Below are 18,057 nucleotides of genomic sequence, written 5' to 3'. Positions count from 1 at the left end.
ACGAGATTGATTTTGAGGGGTTTTTGGTGAACTTTTTTAATACACACACATGTCTGTGTATGTTTGTACATTCAGGCATGCTCAGAATTACAAAAAAGCTAAAGAAGTTTAGTCAAGACTTGAGACAGGAGGTCATCTTGGGGAAGCTAGGTGTCCTTTTAGATCAAATAAATAAAACATTGGCACTCACAAAGATCACTTAACGGGGAATAATGGACATTAGAAATGGTTTTGTTGTACCTAGATGATGGGTTGATAGGTGCAGCAAACCACCACGGCACATGTATACCTATGTAGCAAATCTGCACTGTCAGCACTTAAAGTTAAAAAAAAAAAGAAAAAAAAAAAGAAAAAGAAATAGTTTTGTTGGTAGGCTTATTTGAGTTTTCTGAATTTAATTTTCATTTTAGATGGGTGTTGTGATGCAAATAAAAGGATTGATAATGGGATAAGGCAGAATTCTTCATTTTGAGAATATTGGCTAAATTATGTCCACATTTGGGGCTCTGAGAGGGAGAGTGGTAGAGTGGAGAACACGGGCATTGGGCAACAGAAAATCTGAGCTCCCATGCTATCCCTCTGGTCCTAAAAATAGGATTTAAGATTTGTTCAATAGTAAAAAAGGGAAATGTCCTACTCTGCCTACCTCAGATAGTTATTTGAGAGTATAAAATAATGTAGGTTAATTCTGTTTATAATTTATGAAGTAATAAACAAATGTAAGGTATTATTTCCTAGTGAGATGCAAAGAGTAATACATGTATGTATTCCTGTTCTCCCCTACCAAACCCCTGACAGTGTTCCATCACTAAGATTTGGCTAAATTTGATGAGTTGAATTGAGCATTCTTGAGTTCAACATATGTTTACCTAGGCTAGCAAATATGTTAATTTATGCAAAAGTAAATTATTTTTTAAAAGCATTTTGAATTACTGTAAAACTTAGAAAGTAGATGGGTCAAATGAGCTTTGTTTATTAGTAGTCATCCTTGACAATAATTCAAAGAGCTGCTATTCTACTACTGAACATTTCAACTCTCCAAATTTATTTATTTATTTTTTGAGATAGAGTTTTGCTCTTGTGGCTCAGGTTGTATTGTAGTGGTGCAATCTTGACTCACTGCAACCTCCACCTCCCAGGTTCAAGTGAATCTCCTGCCTCAGTCTCCCGAGTAGTTGGGATTACAGGCATAAGCCACCACATCCAGCCTGAACTCTCCTCATGTAAATGCCATTTTCATGTGGTCTCTCATCTCTTTGGTTAATTTTTATAAGATTACATAGGTAAATTACTTTCTCAGTAGTTGGCCTAACATGTATAAAAATAAAATATTTATATAAGGGTCAAAGAAGAAAAATTAGTTGAACTACTTATTATAAGACTCATAGTTTAAAGGGATGTAAAAATTAAATTTAAAAGTGAGCAGCAAATCATTTAAATGATAGCTAAAACGTATCAGAGTTAATTCTTCTGTGTCAGGCTCTGTTCTAAGTGCTTATTCATATAATCCTGAACTGAACATTATGAGTTATGAACCACCTGGTGATTCTGGCTCAGACACTGCACTTTCAAACCTCCTCCTATTACCCCTCCCTGGCCTCCACAACACAAAAATCAATGGCCTCTGCATTATAATTCTATTTCACTTTCTTTAGACTTCAACTTCTCATTAGCTCTATTTTCTAATAGAAAATATCTCCACCTCTAAAAATTATTTCTTTTAGGTTTCTAGATTTAACGTCCCAATACATCAAAATTGAAAAGAAAAACTATTAAAGTGAATTCTATAAAGTTATGGAGTCAAATTCATGCCAAATTTAGCATTTAAAAGTGAATTCTAGGCAGGTGCAGTAGCTCACACTTATAACCCCAGCACCTCGAGAGGCTGAAGCGGGAGGATTGCTTGAGCCCAGGAGTTTGAGACCAGCCTTGGCAACACAGAGTCATGTCTCTACAAAACAAAACAAAACAAAACAAAAAAATAGCCGGACTCAGTGGTGTGCATCTGTAATCTCAGGTACTTGGGAGGCTGAGGCTGCACTCCAGCCTGGGTGACAGAGCAAGACCTTGCCTCAAAATTAATTAATTAATTAATTAATTATTTAAAAAGTAAATGCTAAGTACAAATGGAGGAAAGGTTTTAGAATGGTTTCCCCCTCAAGTTTTTTTTACAGTAACAAAATTCTATGGTTATAAGATCAGATGACAAGTAATGAGAGTCTAATTTCTAGAAGTTTTTAAAGATGCAACCCAAAAGACTAGGTCTTATTTCTGCATGTTTATCACTGACCCATTTAACATTTCATTGAACTCATCTTCAAAGAGAGCATTAAAAACCTGAACTGTCTCCCACTAACATAGAATTTATCAAGGTTGGCAAGCAGGAGAAGGAGTGTATATCACGAAGCAAGAGAATTCTCTAGTGAGACAGCCAGAAATGACCATGCCTCCGGACAGCAAGGGTGAGATCGGAATTAGAGAAGAAAGAGGTGGCAAGACCTCAAAGGAAAGGAAGCAAGAAGGGAGACTAGAACTAAAGAAATTCCACAGCAGATTCCTGCGTGTGCCTCATCCTGCTTCTAATGAGGCACAAGTGAAGAAACATTTTTGAACAAAATATTATACTCGGATACAACATGATACAGAGTTTTCAAATTAATAGAAAAGGGGATAGCTTCAATTCAATAAATAGTAACTGAATTCAAGTATTCACATACTAAAACATTTGTTGATTATTTATTGTATGCTAAACATTGTGCTAGAAACCAAGTCTATATTTCAAGGAATTCATACAAAAGTTGGGTAATATTATGAGAGAATTACAATGACTTCTGATCTTCTCCACATTTTTTACAATTTTGATTAAAAATAAGCCAAATTTAGCATACTGGATTCTGTTGGGAGAGAGAGGAGGGAGCATTAGACAATAAAAGCTTCACAGAGTTTTCTAAATGACACCCTGGTATTCTGTTTTTCATCACTATAAAATGATTTGTATAAATGACATTTGGTATCAATTTCAGGTATGTCTGAGACACACAAGTTGGCTTAGTCACTTTATCCTCTCAGCAATCATAAAATTTGGTTCTTTTCACCAGTTTGTTATATTTGGTATTTCCTGTTTATCTTCCCAACAAGGCTATTCATGGGAAATGGTCACATCCTATTCATATTGGTAACCTCTACACTTAATGTAGTACATGGCACAAAAAAAGATGTATTTCAATAATCTTTGTACAATAAATGAGCTAATTAATAATATGTGCAGTATGAAAGTAAGCAAGAATTTGCTTAAATCATCCATGTACTGTACATTTTGTCAGTAAATTGCAAGCCAAAGCATGAACAAATCAAGTATAGGGCCGGGCACAGTGGCTCGCGCCTGTAATCCCAGCACTTTGGGAGGCGGAGTCAGGCAGATCACGAGGTCAAGAGATGAGACCATTCTGGCCAACACAGTGAAACCCCGTCTCTACTAAAAATACAAAAAAAAAAACTAGCCGGGCGTGGTGGTGCGCGCCTGTAGTCCCAGCTACTTGGGAGGCTGAGGCAGAAGAATCGCTTGAACCCAGGAGGCAGAGGTTGCAGTGAGCCGAGATTGCGCCACTGCACTCCATCCTGGTGACAGACCGAGAGTCTGCCTAAAAAAAAAAAAAAAAAAAAAAAAAAAAAAAAGTATAAATACATCCATTTTCGGAAATACAATCAGGAGAGATTCACTCTCTGAGGCCCAAATTGGTTACTGTTAACATATACAACAGGAAATTAGATTCTGAAGGAAGGACTTACTTTAAATAGCCTTTGTTATTAAGAACTCAGAGTTCTAGGATAATTTTTAAATTTTACACGTTTATTTTAGTGCCAATCTAAAAAAATAATAGAAGCATATTCTGGACCATCTGAATAATCATATTTACTTAACATTTAGTAATTTTTTGTTCTTGATCATGTTTCTGATTGTGTTGATGTCAAGGAATCACTTAAAGGAAACATTCAAATTTCAATGCAGTTTTTCTCAAACTGAGGCACACAGATGTATTTTCTTAGGATGCCACAAGAAGTTTCCCTCTATAAGTAGAAGAAATACTGCTTTAAGAGATGGTTTGTAAACAGAACTTGATAATATGTGGATCTTTCCATCAAAGCTATAATTTGGTCTCCTAACTGTGTGTGCACAACACAACTGGTTTTCATATGTATCATTTGAGGCCCCAATCATCTCCTTTTAACGTAGAGAATTATGTTGTGAAGATTATACACACACACACACACTCACACACACACGCACAGTATAATGAGGATGGAATAGGCTTGCAATAAAGGTAACTATTATTTGATAGTCCCGATATTATTATTGCCCACTTCCCAAATGGATAATTTGAGATTCAGAATGATTTCGGTGGCAGGCTCAATGTCCAGTTCTCACTCAATCATTCATTTATCAAATATTAATTGGACATCTATTATGTGTCAATCCAGGGTCTTGTTCTTTCCATCACCATGCTCCTGTTGTTACATAACACTGAAGCTTACATTCTAGTTTATAAATCATTCTTCAAAATTGGGTCGTCTCAGTGATAGCCTTCCTCTCTAGTCAATTTAATTTTAAACCTATTTATATTTGTATACTCTATGAGCTTTTCTTTCTAAACTCCTCAATTTTCCTGTGTTGTTAAAGTTCCAAATTTTCAATTTGTGGGACTTGCTTTCCTGTCTGCATATTACTAAACTGTTAGCTGGGGACAGAACTGGCTAATAAGAAACTAGTGCCTTCTTTAACACATAAAAATTTCATTAAAAAAAGAATTGTTAAAAAGGACTGAAGTGACCATCATTAGTCTGACATCCAAACTCAAAATTCCAAGGTAACTTGAATAACACATCTCTTGAAAAACTTCTGATGGTTACTTTGGATGAGAAACTATATTCTCAACTTTCTGATAAATGGTTTTCTCTGCCTGCTTCCCTCTTCTACCTCCCATGGGCACTATTGCTGTCTTCCCTTATTTCTCAAAGGAAATATCACACTGCAAATTCTCTTTTTCCCAAGGGCAGTAACAGCCTTCATCAACTGCAGCAATGACTGCATACCCACTAAGGTACAGAGATTCATTTCAGACTGTCCCCTCTGCCCAATCCATCCCGCATAAAGAGCTTTCTTTTTTTAAGTAATGACAGTTTGGGGTAGGGGTGGAAGGGGGAAGCATCTTTATGCCCCAAGGTAATGCCTTTATGGGCTCTTACTCATCTGCATCTTGGTCTCTTTCATCCTACCCTGAAGACTTCTCATTTCTGAGTAAAAAGGCAAAAAATGAACTGACTATGGGGACTAAAAACAATTGTGTACCATGAGGCTCTACACTTACACATTGCAGGTTCATTCATAGGCAGGTTGCTCTGATCATGCCCACATCAATCTGACAACCACTCCACCGCTACTGCTAGTACTGCTGCTGCTGCTTCTTTCTTCTTCTTCCTCCTCTGCCTCCTCCTCCTCCTCTTTCTTCTTCTTCTTTAGACAGAGTCTCACTCTGTTCCTCAGGCTGGAGTGCAGCGGCACGATCTCTGCTCACTGCAACCTCCCATGTTCAAACGATTCTCCTGCCTCAGCCAAGCAGCTGGAACTATAGATGCGCACCACCACCACACCCAGCTAATTTTTTTATTTATAGTAGAGATGGGATTTCACCATATTGGCCAGGCTGGTCTCAAACTCCTGACCTTGTAATCTTCCCACCTCAGCCTCCCAAAGTGCTGGAATTACAGGCTTGAGCCACTGCACCCGGCTTCTGTATACCTCCTTTTCTGATTCTGTCTCCTATCACTTCTATCTCCTATCACTTCCCATTTCCCAAAACTCCCATACTGATCCTTTAGAAAACATGAGTGGAGTTATTAGCAAGAACTCTGGGCTAAATCTCTTCCCTGAATAACCCTTTTAAACTTCTTGCTTTAACTGAAATCCAAAGACACTGCTTCCCTGAAGTCTACTCAAGTGATGGATACTTACCACCCTCTCCCCCATATTCCCTTTAATCACTGAACTTGGGGGAGCTATATTTTGCTCCTTGCTTCTCATAGCTCTTTTAAACTATTTTTCCTCTCCCATTTTTTTTAACCTCCTGATGTCTCAGCCTATATCCTCTTTATCCCATCCTTTGTTGTCCCTTGAAGATTTTAGCTTCTAGCTCACTGCCTCTTTCTCCTATGTATACATAGGTGATTTTCCCAAAACTCCAGGTTTTCAGGTTCTTGAATTCCTCTCTGCCAATGATTTTCCTTTTCTCTACCTTGTCCACTCAGTTCCACGGTCACAGGCCAGACATTTTCCTTTCCAATAATTATAAACTTCCTCTAGTATTTTAATTTTAAGCATCCAACCCTCTGAGTACCACTGACTCTCTTGCTAATCTACTCATCCAACTCCAGCAATCCTTCAATCCTTGATACTTAGAGCCTATTCATCTTTTCACAGTGCCCACTTATCTCCTCACTTGGCATGAATTCTATGAATAGTCTTTATCTTTATTTTATTCATCCCCTTATATGCATCCTCAGTTCCCTTGTGTTTCTCTAGTTCTGCCATACATGTTTAGCTAAACCACAATCTTGGCTATATATAACTCCCCATGTGATCCCATTTCTTAATGTAGCTGCAGAAGAACACACACATATGCCACCTGGACTCACTTTGAATTCTTGATCATGATGCTCAAGCAGACCCTTAATGCTGCCTGACAATCATACCGTCTTACCCTCAACTGCTATCTCTCCCACTCTCCTGGATTATTATTTCACGCCTTCTCCCTCCTCCACCTCCATCCTCTCCTCTCCTATCTTTACTCTCAGCTGATAACCTAGACTCATATTTTACGGAAAAAAAATAGAAGCAATTAGAACTTCCCCCCCACATCCAGCTCCCAGCATGGCACCCACACCACTTCGTGCTCCTCTGCCCATGTACTACCTTCCTTTTCCTGAACTACCATGATTCTAGCAAAAGCCAATCCCTCTACTTGTGCACCAAGCTCCATCACCCCTTCTCATCAACTCAAAGACACCATCCAGTAATTCTCCCATCTCTGTCTCTCTCTCTCTCTCAAATTATTGATTTTTCCTTTTCTGTTGATATTTTTTCAACAAAACAAAGCTATTATTTCTTTCCTATTTCAAAGAAAGCCTCTCTTGATTCCACTTACTCTTCTAGTCACCTTTCTTGTTCTCTTCTTTCTTCGATAGAAAGAGCCCTTGAAGAAGGCCTTGGTCTCCCCATCACGTATTGAATGAGTTCCAGTCCAGCTCTTACTCCTCCACTCCACCAAAATTACGTTTATCAAGTTACCAGTTTCCATCACAGTCCTAAGGCTGTTGTTCAGTTCCTTGGCTTATTGGATCAACAGCATTTTACAGAATTTATCATTTCATCCACCAGAAAATAATTTTTTTCACTTGGCTTCTAAGAAATCACACACTTCAGGTTTTCCTCCTACAACCCCGGACCCTCTTTCCCATTCTCCTTGGTATCCTCTCATTGTCCTGACCTCTAAATATTGTAGTACTCCAGGGCTCAGCCCATGAACCTATTCTATTTTTCATAAACACTCTCTCCTTTGGTGACTTCATACAGTATCACGGTTTTGAATGCTATCTATATACTGGGTGTGCCAAAATGTATACTTCAGGCCAAAATCTTTTTTCTGGACCCTAGAAAACTCATATATCCAACTGTCTACTCAATATCTTGGATATCAAACAGACAAATCAAACTTAACATGTACCAAATTGGCCTGCTGAGTATTCCCTGAAACTTGCTCATCACATAGTCTTCTCCATCTCAGTTAATAAAACTTCAGCTCTTTCTTTCCATTGTGACCTCAGCCCTCACGTCAAATTCCTCTTTTGCCTTCATCCTACATTAACTCCATCAGCAACATCAGCTGTACCTTTGAAACACATCTAGAATCCGACCTCTTCTCAGCAATGCTCCTGTCTGTTGCTCTACTGTAAAACATCTCACTTCTCATCTAAAGTACCACAAAAGTGTTCTCTGCTTCTGCCCTCGCTGCCTTTCAGCCTGATCGTTACTATTAAGACTTGTCAGCGTATGTCACTTCTCTACTAAAAACCCTCTAATCACTTCTCTGCTCATTCAGAATTAAAGCCAAAGTTCTTAAAATAGCCTACAAGGCCTTACATGACCCGATGCTGTTGTCTGCTCTCCCCAGCCTCCTCCTACGCTTCCCCTCCCTCATTCTACTCCAGGCAGGCTGGCTTCCTTGCTGGCCCTTGAACATGCCAGCATGCTCCCTCTGTGGGGTTCTCTCACCTGTCAAGCCTTCTCCTAAAATGCGCTCCCTCCAGAGTGTGCATGGCTTCCTTGCTCAACTTTTCAGGTTTTCGTTTGCCCATCCTATCTACAGTGATGTGCTGCTCCCATTCCACTCCTCTTTCCTTCTCTCCTGCAATATTTTTGTCCATATCACGTGCTACCTTTTCTCTTCTAAGGTTGTAGAATATGAGCTATATAAGAGTAAAGTTTTTGTCTCCCTGTACTGCTCCATCCCCACACCTAGGACAGAGCCTGCCACTGAGTAAACACACAATACATGTTTGAATAAGTAGATGAACAAATAGTGCACCTGAGTTCACACTGGCAGAAAAGAAGGCTGTGGTTCTACTGAGATCTCTATCTGAAATGAGCTAGGAAGAGTCAAGTGGCTGCTTGGAATCAGGTATTAAAATCCATACTGTTTAGCCATAGAAAGAGAGTATTCAAGAGAATTTCCAAAATATAAAGTATTCTGTTCTAATCTAAACCGTTCTAACAGAGTACTTAAGAAAACAGTCGTAGAAATAATTTACATGAAGCTGTCACATTTCAAAATCTTTATAAACCTGTCTCATTGTAAATAGGTTAAAACTTCTTAGAGCTGGGGACAAGCAGTTGATGAAAACTCTCTACTGGATTTACTTTACATTGAACAAATATCAACAAGGAAACTGAAAATTGTAAGTACTCAAAATATTAGACAGGTGTTACTCAGTTCTAACCTGAATCAGCACTACTCAGTATAGAGCAAGAGCCAGCACTCATGCATTGAAAGAGACTGCAGGATGGTACAGAATCCAAACCCACACAACAAGCACCAGATGGAAACATTGCCTTTTGCTTCTTCTAAATGAGGTGTCAAGAAGCATTTAGCTATACAGCTATATTTTTGTATGTATATGTGTGCCACTTTAACTGGTTAGAAAACTGTATATAGTTCATGTCATAGTCCATTAATTTCATGAATTTAATTCTCTCCTATTCATTTTCGTTGCTTTTATAAGGTCCCAGGCTAATAGAATTGTTTTCAGTATTTTTAAAAAGAAGTCTAAACCAGATGAATCTAAATGGCATTTGTTAACAAGATTTTAGTTCCAGAAAAACATCTTAGTTTAATGCAACTCAGATAAACAGTAACTTTACCAAATTGCTTCTAATCATAATTTTTTTCCTATTTGATGATACAGGTTATGGCAATACCTTTCATGTTCTGTCATGCTTGTGAGAATCAGTACTACTTTTGCTAAAGCTTAGGCTGAGAGTCAATATGAAAAGGTTACATTATTATAATATGAATCATTTTCATTAGTATTTATTGAGTAATTGCTCTGCCAAGCATTTTGCAAACATCTCACTTAATCATCAAAACAACCCTAAAACTTCAGTGCTCTTATGGTTACTGCAACTGAGAAAACTCAGGCCTGCAGAAGTTGATTGCCCAGGATTACTCAGCTGGTAAGAGGGGAAAACTAGAATTTGGTTTCCAGCATCCACATTGTTAATGTGACTTCCAAATATGTTTCATGGTCTGAGTCATACTGTGTGAGCATATGCTAAAGTCATTGTTGGGTGTATCTTCTTGTTGTTAAAGGTCTGCTATTTGAGGAACATTAATATTGTTTTGAAAATGGTGCTTCACCCTTGCCTTCTGCTTATGAGAAAGGAAACACAGGATTTAACTGACAATTTTGCACCTTTACACTCGAGTACTAAAAGGTCAAAACCCAAAATCAGGGCATTTTAAAACTTGTTAATCACTGGTGTCATATCTAGGATTATATTAAATAAATGCTAAGTGATAATCTTTCATTTTGAAGTCACTACAGTGAAACCAGCAAATTGCACACATGGTAAAAGTATATGAAACCTCTGGGGTTTTTATTGGCTTGTAACTGGCTATAAACTTTTATAATATATTATATACTCAATTTTTAATCTCTGCATGTTTATCTTGTTTGTAACAGCATTAAATTATGCTAGGTAATAGGTAAGAATATAAGTCTTTATGAGTTTCTTAAATAAATTGAATGCTAAGATGTATTCTCTCTTCTGAATGTACAATAAATAATATGGTAAATAGATGAATAGTTTAATCTTTTAAAGAAAATAAAAGTTAACAACCCTATTTGTAATCATTTCAAAAAGAATAATAAAAACCTGACATTCTTTTAAGAGTGTTTTCTTGTGCTGAATTTATGAATTTTCTCCATATAATTTAAATAATTAAAAGCAAAATAGTATTTGGGAATTACATTTTAAACTTCTCATGGTAGTTGTGAGACCAATTTTATAAAGAAAAAACATTGATTCAAATTTCGGTTTAAGGAATCTTAGCACGCCAACACATGTGATATTTTTGGAAAGCTGGTGCAGCCCAGATTGCCTTTCATTGAGAAATACAACAGAGTACAGAAAGTCCTGGTTTCTATATTACATGTTGTAATGCTCCCTAGAAACTCAGTCTTAGCAGCAGAATAGAGGATACATTTTCTTTTCTTCTTTCATATGCTATATTAGCTTTGAATATTGCATATTTAGAAATAGCAATAGTTTGGCTGAATAGTTGCCTCTTTTACTTTCCTGGGTATTTGGAAATACTTTCCTGTTCTATATTTTATTTGAGTTTTAGCAGTAATCCTGGTGGTGGTTCTCTTTGACTTAAAAGATCCTGTAACTACCTATGAATAAAGTTCTTTTACATTAGCAGTAATAGATGAAAAATAAGTTTTGAGGTTTAAGGTAAAGGACCACCACTGTATTGCTTTGAAGGGAAGCTCCAAATAGCTACTCAAAAAGATATCCTGTAGCAGGAAAAAGCTTAGACATGGGAGACAGAGATCCGTGTGGCCCTGGGAATGTCACTTAACCATTGTGGGCCCAGTTTCTACATTTGTAAACTTGAGCTGATCTCTGTCTCACAATATTTCATCTCAGTTGATTGATAATCATCACATGTAAAGCCCCAGCACAAAGCCCAGCACAAAATCTGATACACAGTAGCTAAGTAGGTAACATTAGTCACTTTATTTCCCTAATCTTTAATTAATATACTGTCTTGAGTAGTATTAATAAAAATACAGAACCAATATCAGACCACATTTATTCTGAGGATTTTGTTTGTTTGTTTGTTTAGAGATGGAGTCTCGCTCTGCCGCCCAGGCTGGAGTGCAATGGCATGATCTCGGCTCACTGCAACCTCTACCTCCCAGGTTCAAGCAATTCCCCTGCCTCAGCCTCCCAAGTAGCTGGGATAATAGGTGCATGTCGCCACACCTGGATAATTCTCTGTATTTTTAGTGGAGACAGGGTTTCACTATGTTAGCCAGACTGGTCTCGAACTCCTGACCTCAGGCAATCCACCCCTCTCGGCCTCCTAAAGTGCTGGGACTACAGATGTGAGCCACCACGCCTGGCCTGTTTTATTTATTTATTTTTTGAGAGTCAGGGTCTTACTCTGTCACCAACCCAGGCTGAAGTGCAGTAGCACGATCATAGCTCACTGCAGTCTGGAACTCCTGGGCTCAAGAAATTCTCCTGCCTCAGCCCCCAACTATAATCCCGAAGTGCTGGGATTATAAGTGTGAGCCACCACACCTGGCCTTGCCTTTACTTTATACCTGGTGAGTTCAGGGAATTGAGGAGAACCAACCTTATATTTTGGGTATAAGTCAATTTTCATTTGTATAATTCTTGGTGAATTATATACAGTAATTGTAATTAGAACACATGTACCTTAGAAAGTCCTTTTTTATTTAATAATTTAACTTATATTGCAACCCCAGGGATATAAGCATCAAATGTATTGTTTTTATCCTGTTTTACAAGTTATTAAAGTGTCACTTTCTGAAGTGAAATGACTTCTTAAAAGTAGACGTAAAACTTGAATTTGAACCTGTAGGCTCAATTTTGTATGGGCTTCATGACATCATGTTGCCTTCTCACAGAAATAAATGTTCTTGCCTTTGATAGTGACATGTTAGTGGATGGCTGGCCACTATAAGAAAAAGCTAACTCAAGAAGTTAGGTTGGTCTATAAGTATGATAAGAACTGAGTATTTACTATTGAGAGAGTATTCTTTCTTAAAATAACCCTAAGACCTTTCATACAATTAATATATTTGTTATACTTCAGTGTGAAGTAGACTTAGTTTGAAATGAGCTTTATTTTCCTTGGGTTCTCTTTTTTGGCATTATTTATGATAAGTTTACCTAAATGAACTAATAGTTTCATTGCTTATTCTCTAACATATAGCAAATTTAGAAAGTTAATAAATTGATATTTGGGGAGTGCATTTGAACTACTTAAAGAAACCTGAGTTTACCTCAAAATTATTAAATATTTCATATTCAACTTCATAGGCATTTTATAGACTAAGTCCGTATGTCCATATGAAAGTTGGAATGCTCTTTCTTTCTTAAGGTAACTAATGTATCTAAAGTTCAAATTATTTGTCCAGAAGAACACAAAAAAACCATATCAGATAAATTGGCAATGAAAAATAAGATGGAGGAATGCAGATGCAGCATATAAAGGCTTTACATATTGGGACACAGTAATTTGGCTTTGTTTCACAAGTCAGTGTTAAGAACTGTGTAAAGTTCTTGGGATTTTATGTTACCTAAAAGTTAAAAGATAAACCATGACTGTTTCATAATGCTGGAAGAAAACATAAGTCTTCTGGGTCAGAAACAAAGGACATTGTAATTCACAGCAAAAGCAATGGCCAAGTGTCAGCCTGTTGCTTACACCAGTTCCCTATCCCCTTCTTCCCCCAATGTCTAACAGGGTTGACACAACGAAACAACGATGGATGCGTATGTATGTGCCTTGTGTTAAAGGAGAACGCTGACCTTAGGGGATTCACACAGGCCTGCTTTGTATCTAGAGGGAGATATTGCCTAACCCCTCAATGTTGCTCACTGGAAGCACCATCCTGAGAAACGGCCCAGATCAAAAGTAATCCTAAAGTCTTTCATTCTTGTTATTCCTGAAAGTATCTGCAGTACTTCTCAGGGCCACAGCAGAATGCCTTTCCCAACATCAAGTAGCTCTCAACATGTTTTCATGGTAAGAGATACAGTCCCCTAAAATATGAGAAATATTGACGTGAGTGACAATGCTCTCTATGCCAGTGACTGAAGTGGAAGGAGGGAAATCCTGTACCCTTTGCAAAAGCCTGCAGATGATTTTGATACAACCACCTCACTGATCTGGGCATTGGTAGCCATAGAAAGTTTGGGGAGGAAGTAAGTGTTGTAATCTTATTTTTTATTTTATTTATCACTCAAGGCATTGTGTGGAGAATTGACCAGAGTGGACAAGACTGAAGACAGAACCTAATAAGGCTGTTATGACAACTCTGTTAAGTACTACGAGGTGATCCGAGCTCATGGATGCAGAAGGTGAACAAAGAAGTGATGGCTGGAGGCGGGGAAAGATGAGGAATGGGAAACAGGTGGGTTGGAATGGCACATTGCTGAGGAAATCAGCAGGTAGGAATTTGGAAGTACAGTAAGTTTGAGGATAAGATACCAGGCTCAGTTCTTAAAGAGCTGTCTTTGAAAGATTTACTAATTTTAGTGGCCTATAAGTTAAACATAACTGGGTTCAATACATACCAGGATGTAGAAAAAAGAATTTACATGTAACTTAGAATCAAGTAATGACATTTACCTCCTTTTAACTTAAAATTAGTCAGAATTATTCGCTTCCTAGTTAGGTCTCTGTCAAACACACACACAACACACACAGCACAACATTTAGCGTTAATGTGAATACTGCAGTCCACTGGACACTTTAATTCATGATGTAAAAATCTTGGTCAAAAATAGCACAAATGTGTCGACATTGGTACCAAATAATATCCAAAGTATATAATATTCTCTAAAATCCTTATTAAATGAGCATTATAATAAATAGATACTTCATTTACAATAATCAAATTACTATCATTATAAGCCATATCTTAAAATTAATAAAGAGAAAATTGTATCCTCTTATTTCTCTATACTGAATTGTAATTAGTTTCCCATGAGTAAAGTGCATATAGTAGAAAAGAAAAGAAACCAAGATCTAGATTACTAGATGAAAAATGAGAAGTAAAACATCATTTTTGGTCAAAATTCCGACTAAAGGTGGCCCAGATCATTTCATAAACCGAATTGACCTATCTACTTTTTCAGCAACATTAGCTCTAAATATCTGATGCTTGAAAAGTTGGTAAGGGGACAAAGATAGGGCTTCAGGAGTCTGAGTCGCTGATATTTTAGTATTTTTAATAAAGACACAAATAATTTTTTGCTCTGAGAATGTAATGAGTGTTTCTTCATTGTACGAGACACAGCCAGCTGTCACTTTCTTACCTGATTGCAGGTATTGATGTCTATGCCCCCCTTCAGATATTCCACAACCTTGTCCAGGTTGCCTGCCCTGGCAGCACGGAGAAAGCTTGCATTGCTGTCAGACTGTGAGAAAAAGAAAAGACTTTTAGTGAACTATTGATGAAATAACAATGTATCAAATACAGAAAGACAAGAATGTTTACACTGAAGTCAGAAAAGCTTTAGTTGGAAAAATTTCAATAATACTGAGTTTAAAACATTGAATAATCGTTCACTGCATAAGGTAGCAACTTCATAATATTTCCAGAGAGTTAAGTACATTAAAAGTCAGTATTTTAGAGTAAAAAAGAACCATTAAAATGGAAATAATTGTTACTGCTTTATTAAAAATCCTTGGCCACATTTGAAGATGTATTGATACTAGCCTCAAATACTGCTATTATTCATTTTAGCTTCAAGATTCTAACAACTTTATACTGAGCTTAGCGTCAAGCCAAAAAAGAATCAGAAAGCTAAAGAAAGTAAAGCTGCTGTTTTTTCTTTCTCTTTCTTTTCTGTTGGTTTTCAGATACTTCTGAGGGAGGACACTGAGTATGGGTCACTTGCCAGTCATCTGGTCTCATTATAAGTGAACAACAGAAAGCTCCGAGGGTGCTTTGAAGAAAGGGGATAACACTGCTTGGCAGGTGTGGACTGGGCTGATGCAAATTTTGGGATCACAGTGATTTTGGGAAAACATGATTAAATTTGAACCAGCTGACATAATACCAGACCAAAATCTTTTGGTAAAGATGGTCACTCTGGATGGGGAGACTGCTTTTTAAGTTTCTCATCTTTCCACACTCTTCTGAAAATCGGATGCTGGGAGAATCAGCTGAATTCTGCCCGTGAAAAGTCCTAAGAGGGTTGCTCCAGATGCACAGTTGCAATCACGCTGCCCCTCTGGCTTGGTTATGAAGTCTGACTTTTAAACCTTAACATAATAATGATGACAAACTTTTGCTACGTCCCAAGACACCTGCATAGCGGTTATCACTTTTCTTGTGATATAATATCGGACTAAAGAGAAAATGGTAAATGGTAGCATAAAAAGAGACATAATTTACCTATTAGGAAGTGAGATGAAGGTTTGATGACTCAATCAAACATTCTCCTCACTAGGCTACACTGCCTCCCTCCCTCAAAGAATGTACTTGGCAGGAACCTCTTGGCACACTCTATCAGCTATTTATTATGATCCGTGGTGATGTACAGAGACAGAAATGGAAGTATTTTCTCTGGGAGTTTCAAACATGGAATTACTTGCAAACTGTTAAAATGATTTACGCATGGGAAGACTGAAAACCACAAAACTAAATTACCTCACTTTTAACCCACATACCAAGTGGCTTATATGTTTATAAGTGAGATAGATTATTTATTAAGAGTTGAAAGGTGTGACTGAAATCTATACATCCGGAATTCATGCGCCCTGATTCTTTAGAAATGCTTCACTGTATGATTAATATCACACTGTTCTTCACTCTTCATCTTTCCTGAAGGCTGGGCCGATGGCAGAGTGTCCCAAGAATATCTGCAATGCTGTAGCAACTGAACTGTGACTCATATTTAAATGACTATGCTGTGAAATTTATTTTGCTGTTTGCAGCAAATGCTAAATTCCAAGAGTTCCTACCCTTCAGGTTTGTTGTCACAGAACTTAAAGGTGAATTATAATACTATGTATTATATTAACATCTCACAAGAAATATTAATTTTATTATAAAACAACAGAAATTAATAGTATTAGGTTACAGATATAAAATATGAACATATTATTCCTGTATATAAAGTTTTCCCAAAACAAATCCATGTGCTATATATTATATTAGAGGCTGTTCCTAGAAAGTGCTTCCAATTTGTACATAAAGGAAATGCTTATAGGTAGCATTTACTGAGTGTTTACTGTGGGTCAGGAACAGAGCTAAAGGAGTCACATGTATTATATCACAAGTACAATAATACTAAGATAAAAAAACTATTCTTATGCCCATTTAATAGATGAGGAAAGATATTTAGAAATTTTCCAAAGTCACATATTTACACATATTTAATTAGTGGAAGACCTAAAATTTAATTTATGTTTATCGGTTTAGAGCTGTAAGTGTTATCTGCTATCCTATCCAACACTTCCAAATATCACAGTGGATATTACTACATATTTCTGGCCTGTGAGCTATAGGTTTGTTTCATCTGTGTTAACCACAGTTATGCCTTTCATTAACATATTTACTCTGTAAATTATGGCACTTGCTACATAAAGTGCCTCAACTGGAGAGGAAATTCTTGACTATCCTCCCTACCCTCACAGCTATCACCCATCTACATGCACCTAGAAAAATTAAGAGCCAACCTGAGACAAACTACTCAGAAACACATTCATTTGAGAATGAGGAAACAAACTGGTGATAAAAGATGCTTTGCATTAAGAAGCCAATTGTCTGTCTCCCTCTACATGCCTAACATGATTAAACTCAGCAAAAGATCAAGTTGCTTTACTGTTCCTATGAAAAAGAATGCTGTGAACAGGTGGAGCCAGAGGAAGACCCTAACCCCAAAGAGATGAAGAGACACCTAGAAAGAGCACTGCAGAAGCCTAGAGCAGCTGATGATGGTCTCATGGGGCCTCAGGTATTGCTGAGGACTATGTCATAGACCGTCTTTGAACCTTCTCTGGGGATTGGACATGACATTGAGGATTGCTTTTGATGTTATAGAATAACAAAAAGTTTTCGTAACTGGTTTTCTCTTTTCTGAATCAGACTTTTAAAAAGTGGATGCATGTCAAAGTTACAGAAAATCTTTAGAACTTTAGAAAACAATGCTTCCAGTGTTCTGGAGGGGCTGGGTCCAGTGGAAATGTAATATCTGAGCCATCCTGCCAAGAACCACTTCAGCAGTTGAGTCATAGGAGACCTTCGTATAAGTTGAATTTTTCTAGAATCCTGTAAGGGATTTAGCTTCCCCCACAGTGAGAAAATGCATTACATGGAAATGTTATTAGAAAATAGTCCAAGAATGTGAATTTCATGGACAGAAATAAAACAGGGTTTTAAAATTTATGTGTGAATATTGACATTATTGAAGCTCAAATGTATATACTTGCATAGAAATATACTTCTCCCCATTCCATACAAACACATGCACACCATACCCTACAATGAGGTCAATCTGTGATTAAAGCTCTTGACACAAGAGCTTTGGATAAACAGTGGTTATCCTGGTTATCTTCAATCAATACAGAGATGAAAGAGGATTCAGACATTCATGGAGAGAGATACAGCAATGTGTTTGCCATGCTGTGTTTCCCACTGATTACAATAAAAGCAAGATTTTTCAAATCAAGG

At 37.3% G+C, this 18,057-nt stretch overlaps 1 protein-coding gene across 50 annotated transcripts in view; it reads right to left on the bottom strand.

Annotated features, from left to right (window-relative positions):
- ANK2 (ankyrin 2) overlaps positions 1 to 18,057 on the bottom strand; it is a 699,003-nt gene that overhangs the window by 191,873 nt on the left and 489,073 nt on the right. For all 50 annotated transcript variants that reach the window (XM_074396618.1, XM_074396581.1, XM_074396584.1 and 47 more), the window contains one exon: positions 14,693 to 14,794. In XM_074396618.1, coding sequence (XP_074252719.1) covers positions 14,693 to 14,794 — 102 coding nt within the window. The remainder of the gene's footprint in view (positions 1 to 14,692; positions 14,795 to 18,057) is intronic.

The sequence above is a fragment of the Saimiri boliviensis genome, chromosome 3 (assembly GCF_048565385.1).
Source record: "Saimiri boliviensis isolate mSaiBol1 chromosome 3, mSaiBol1.pri, whole genome shotgun sequence".
Classification (NCBI taxonomy): domain Eukaryota; kingdom Metazoa; phylum Chordata; class Mammalia; order Primates; family Cebidae; genus Saimiri; species Saimiri boliviensis.
The sequence above is the reverse complement of the archived record's forward strand: the minus strand, read 5'-3'. Positions and strand labels throughout refer to the sequence as shown.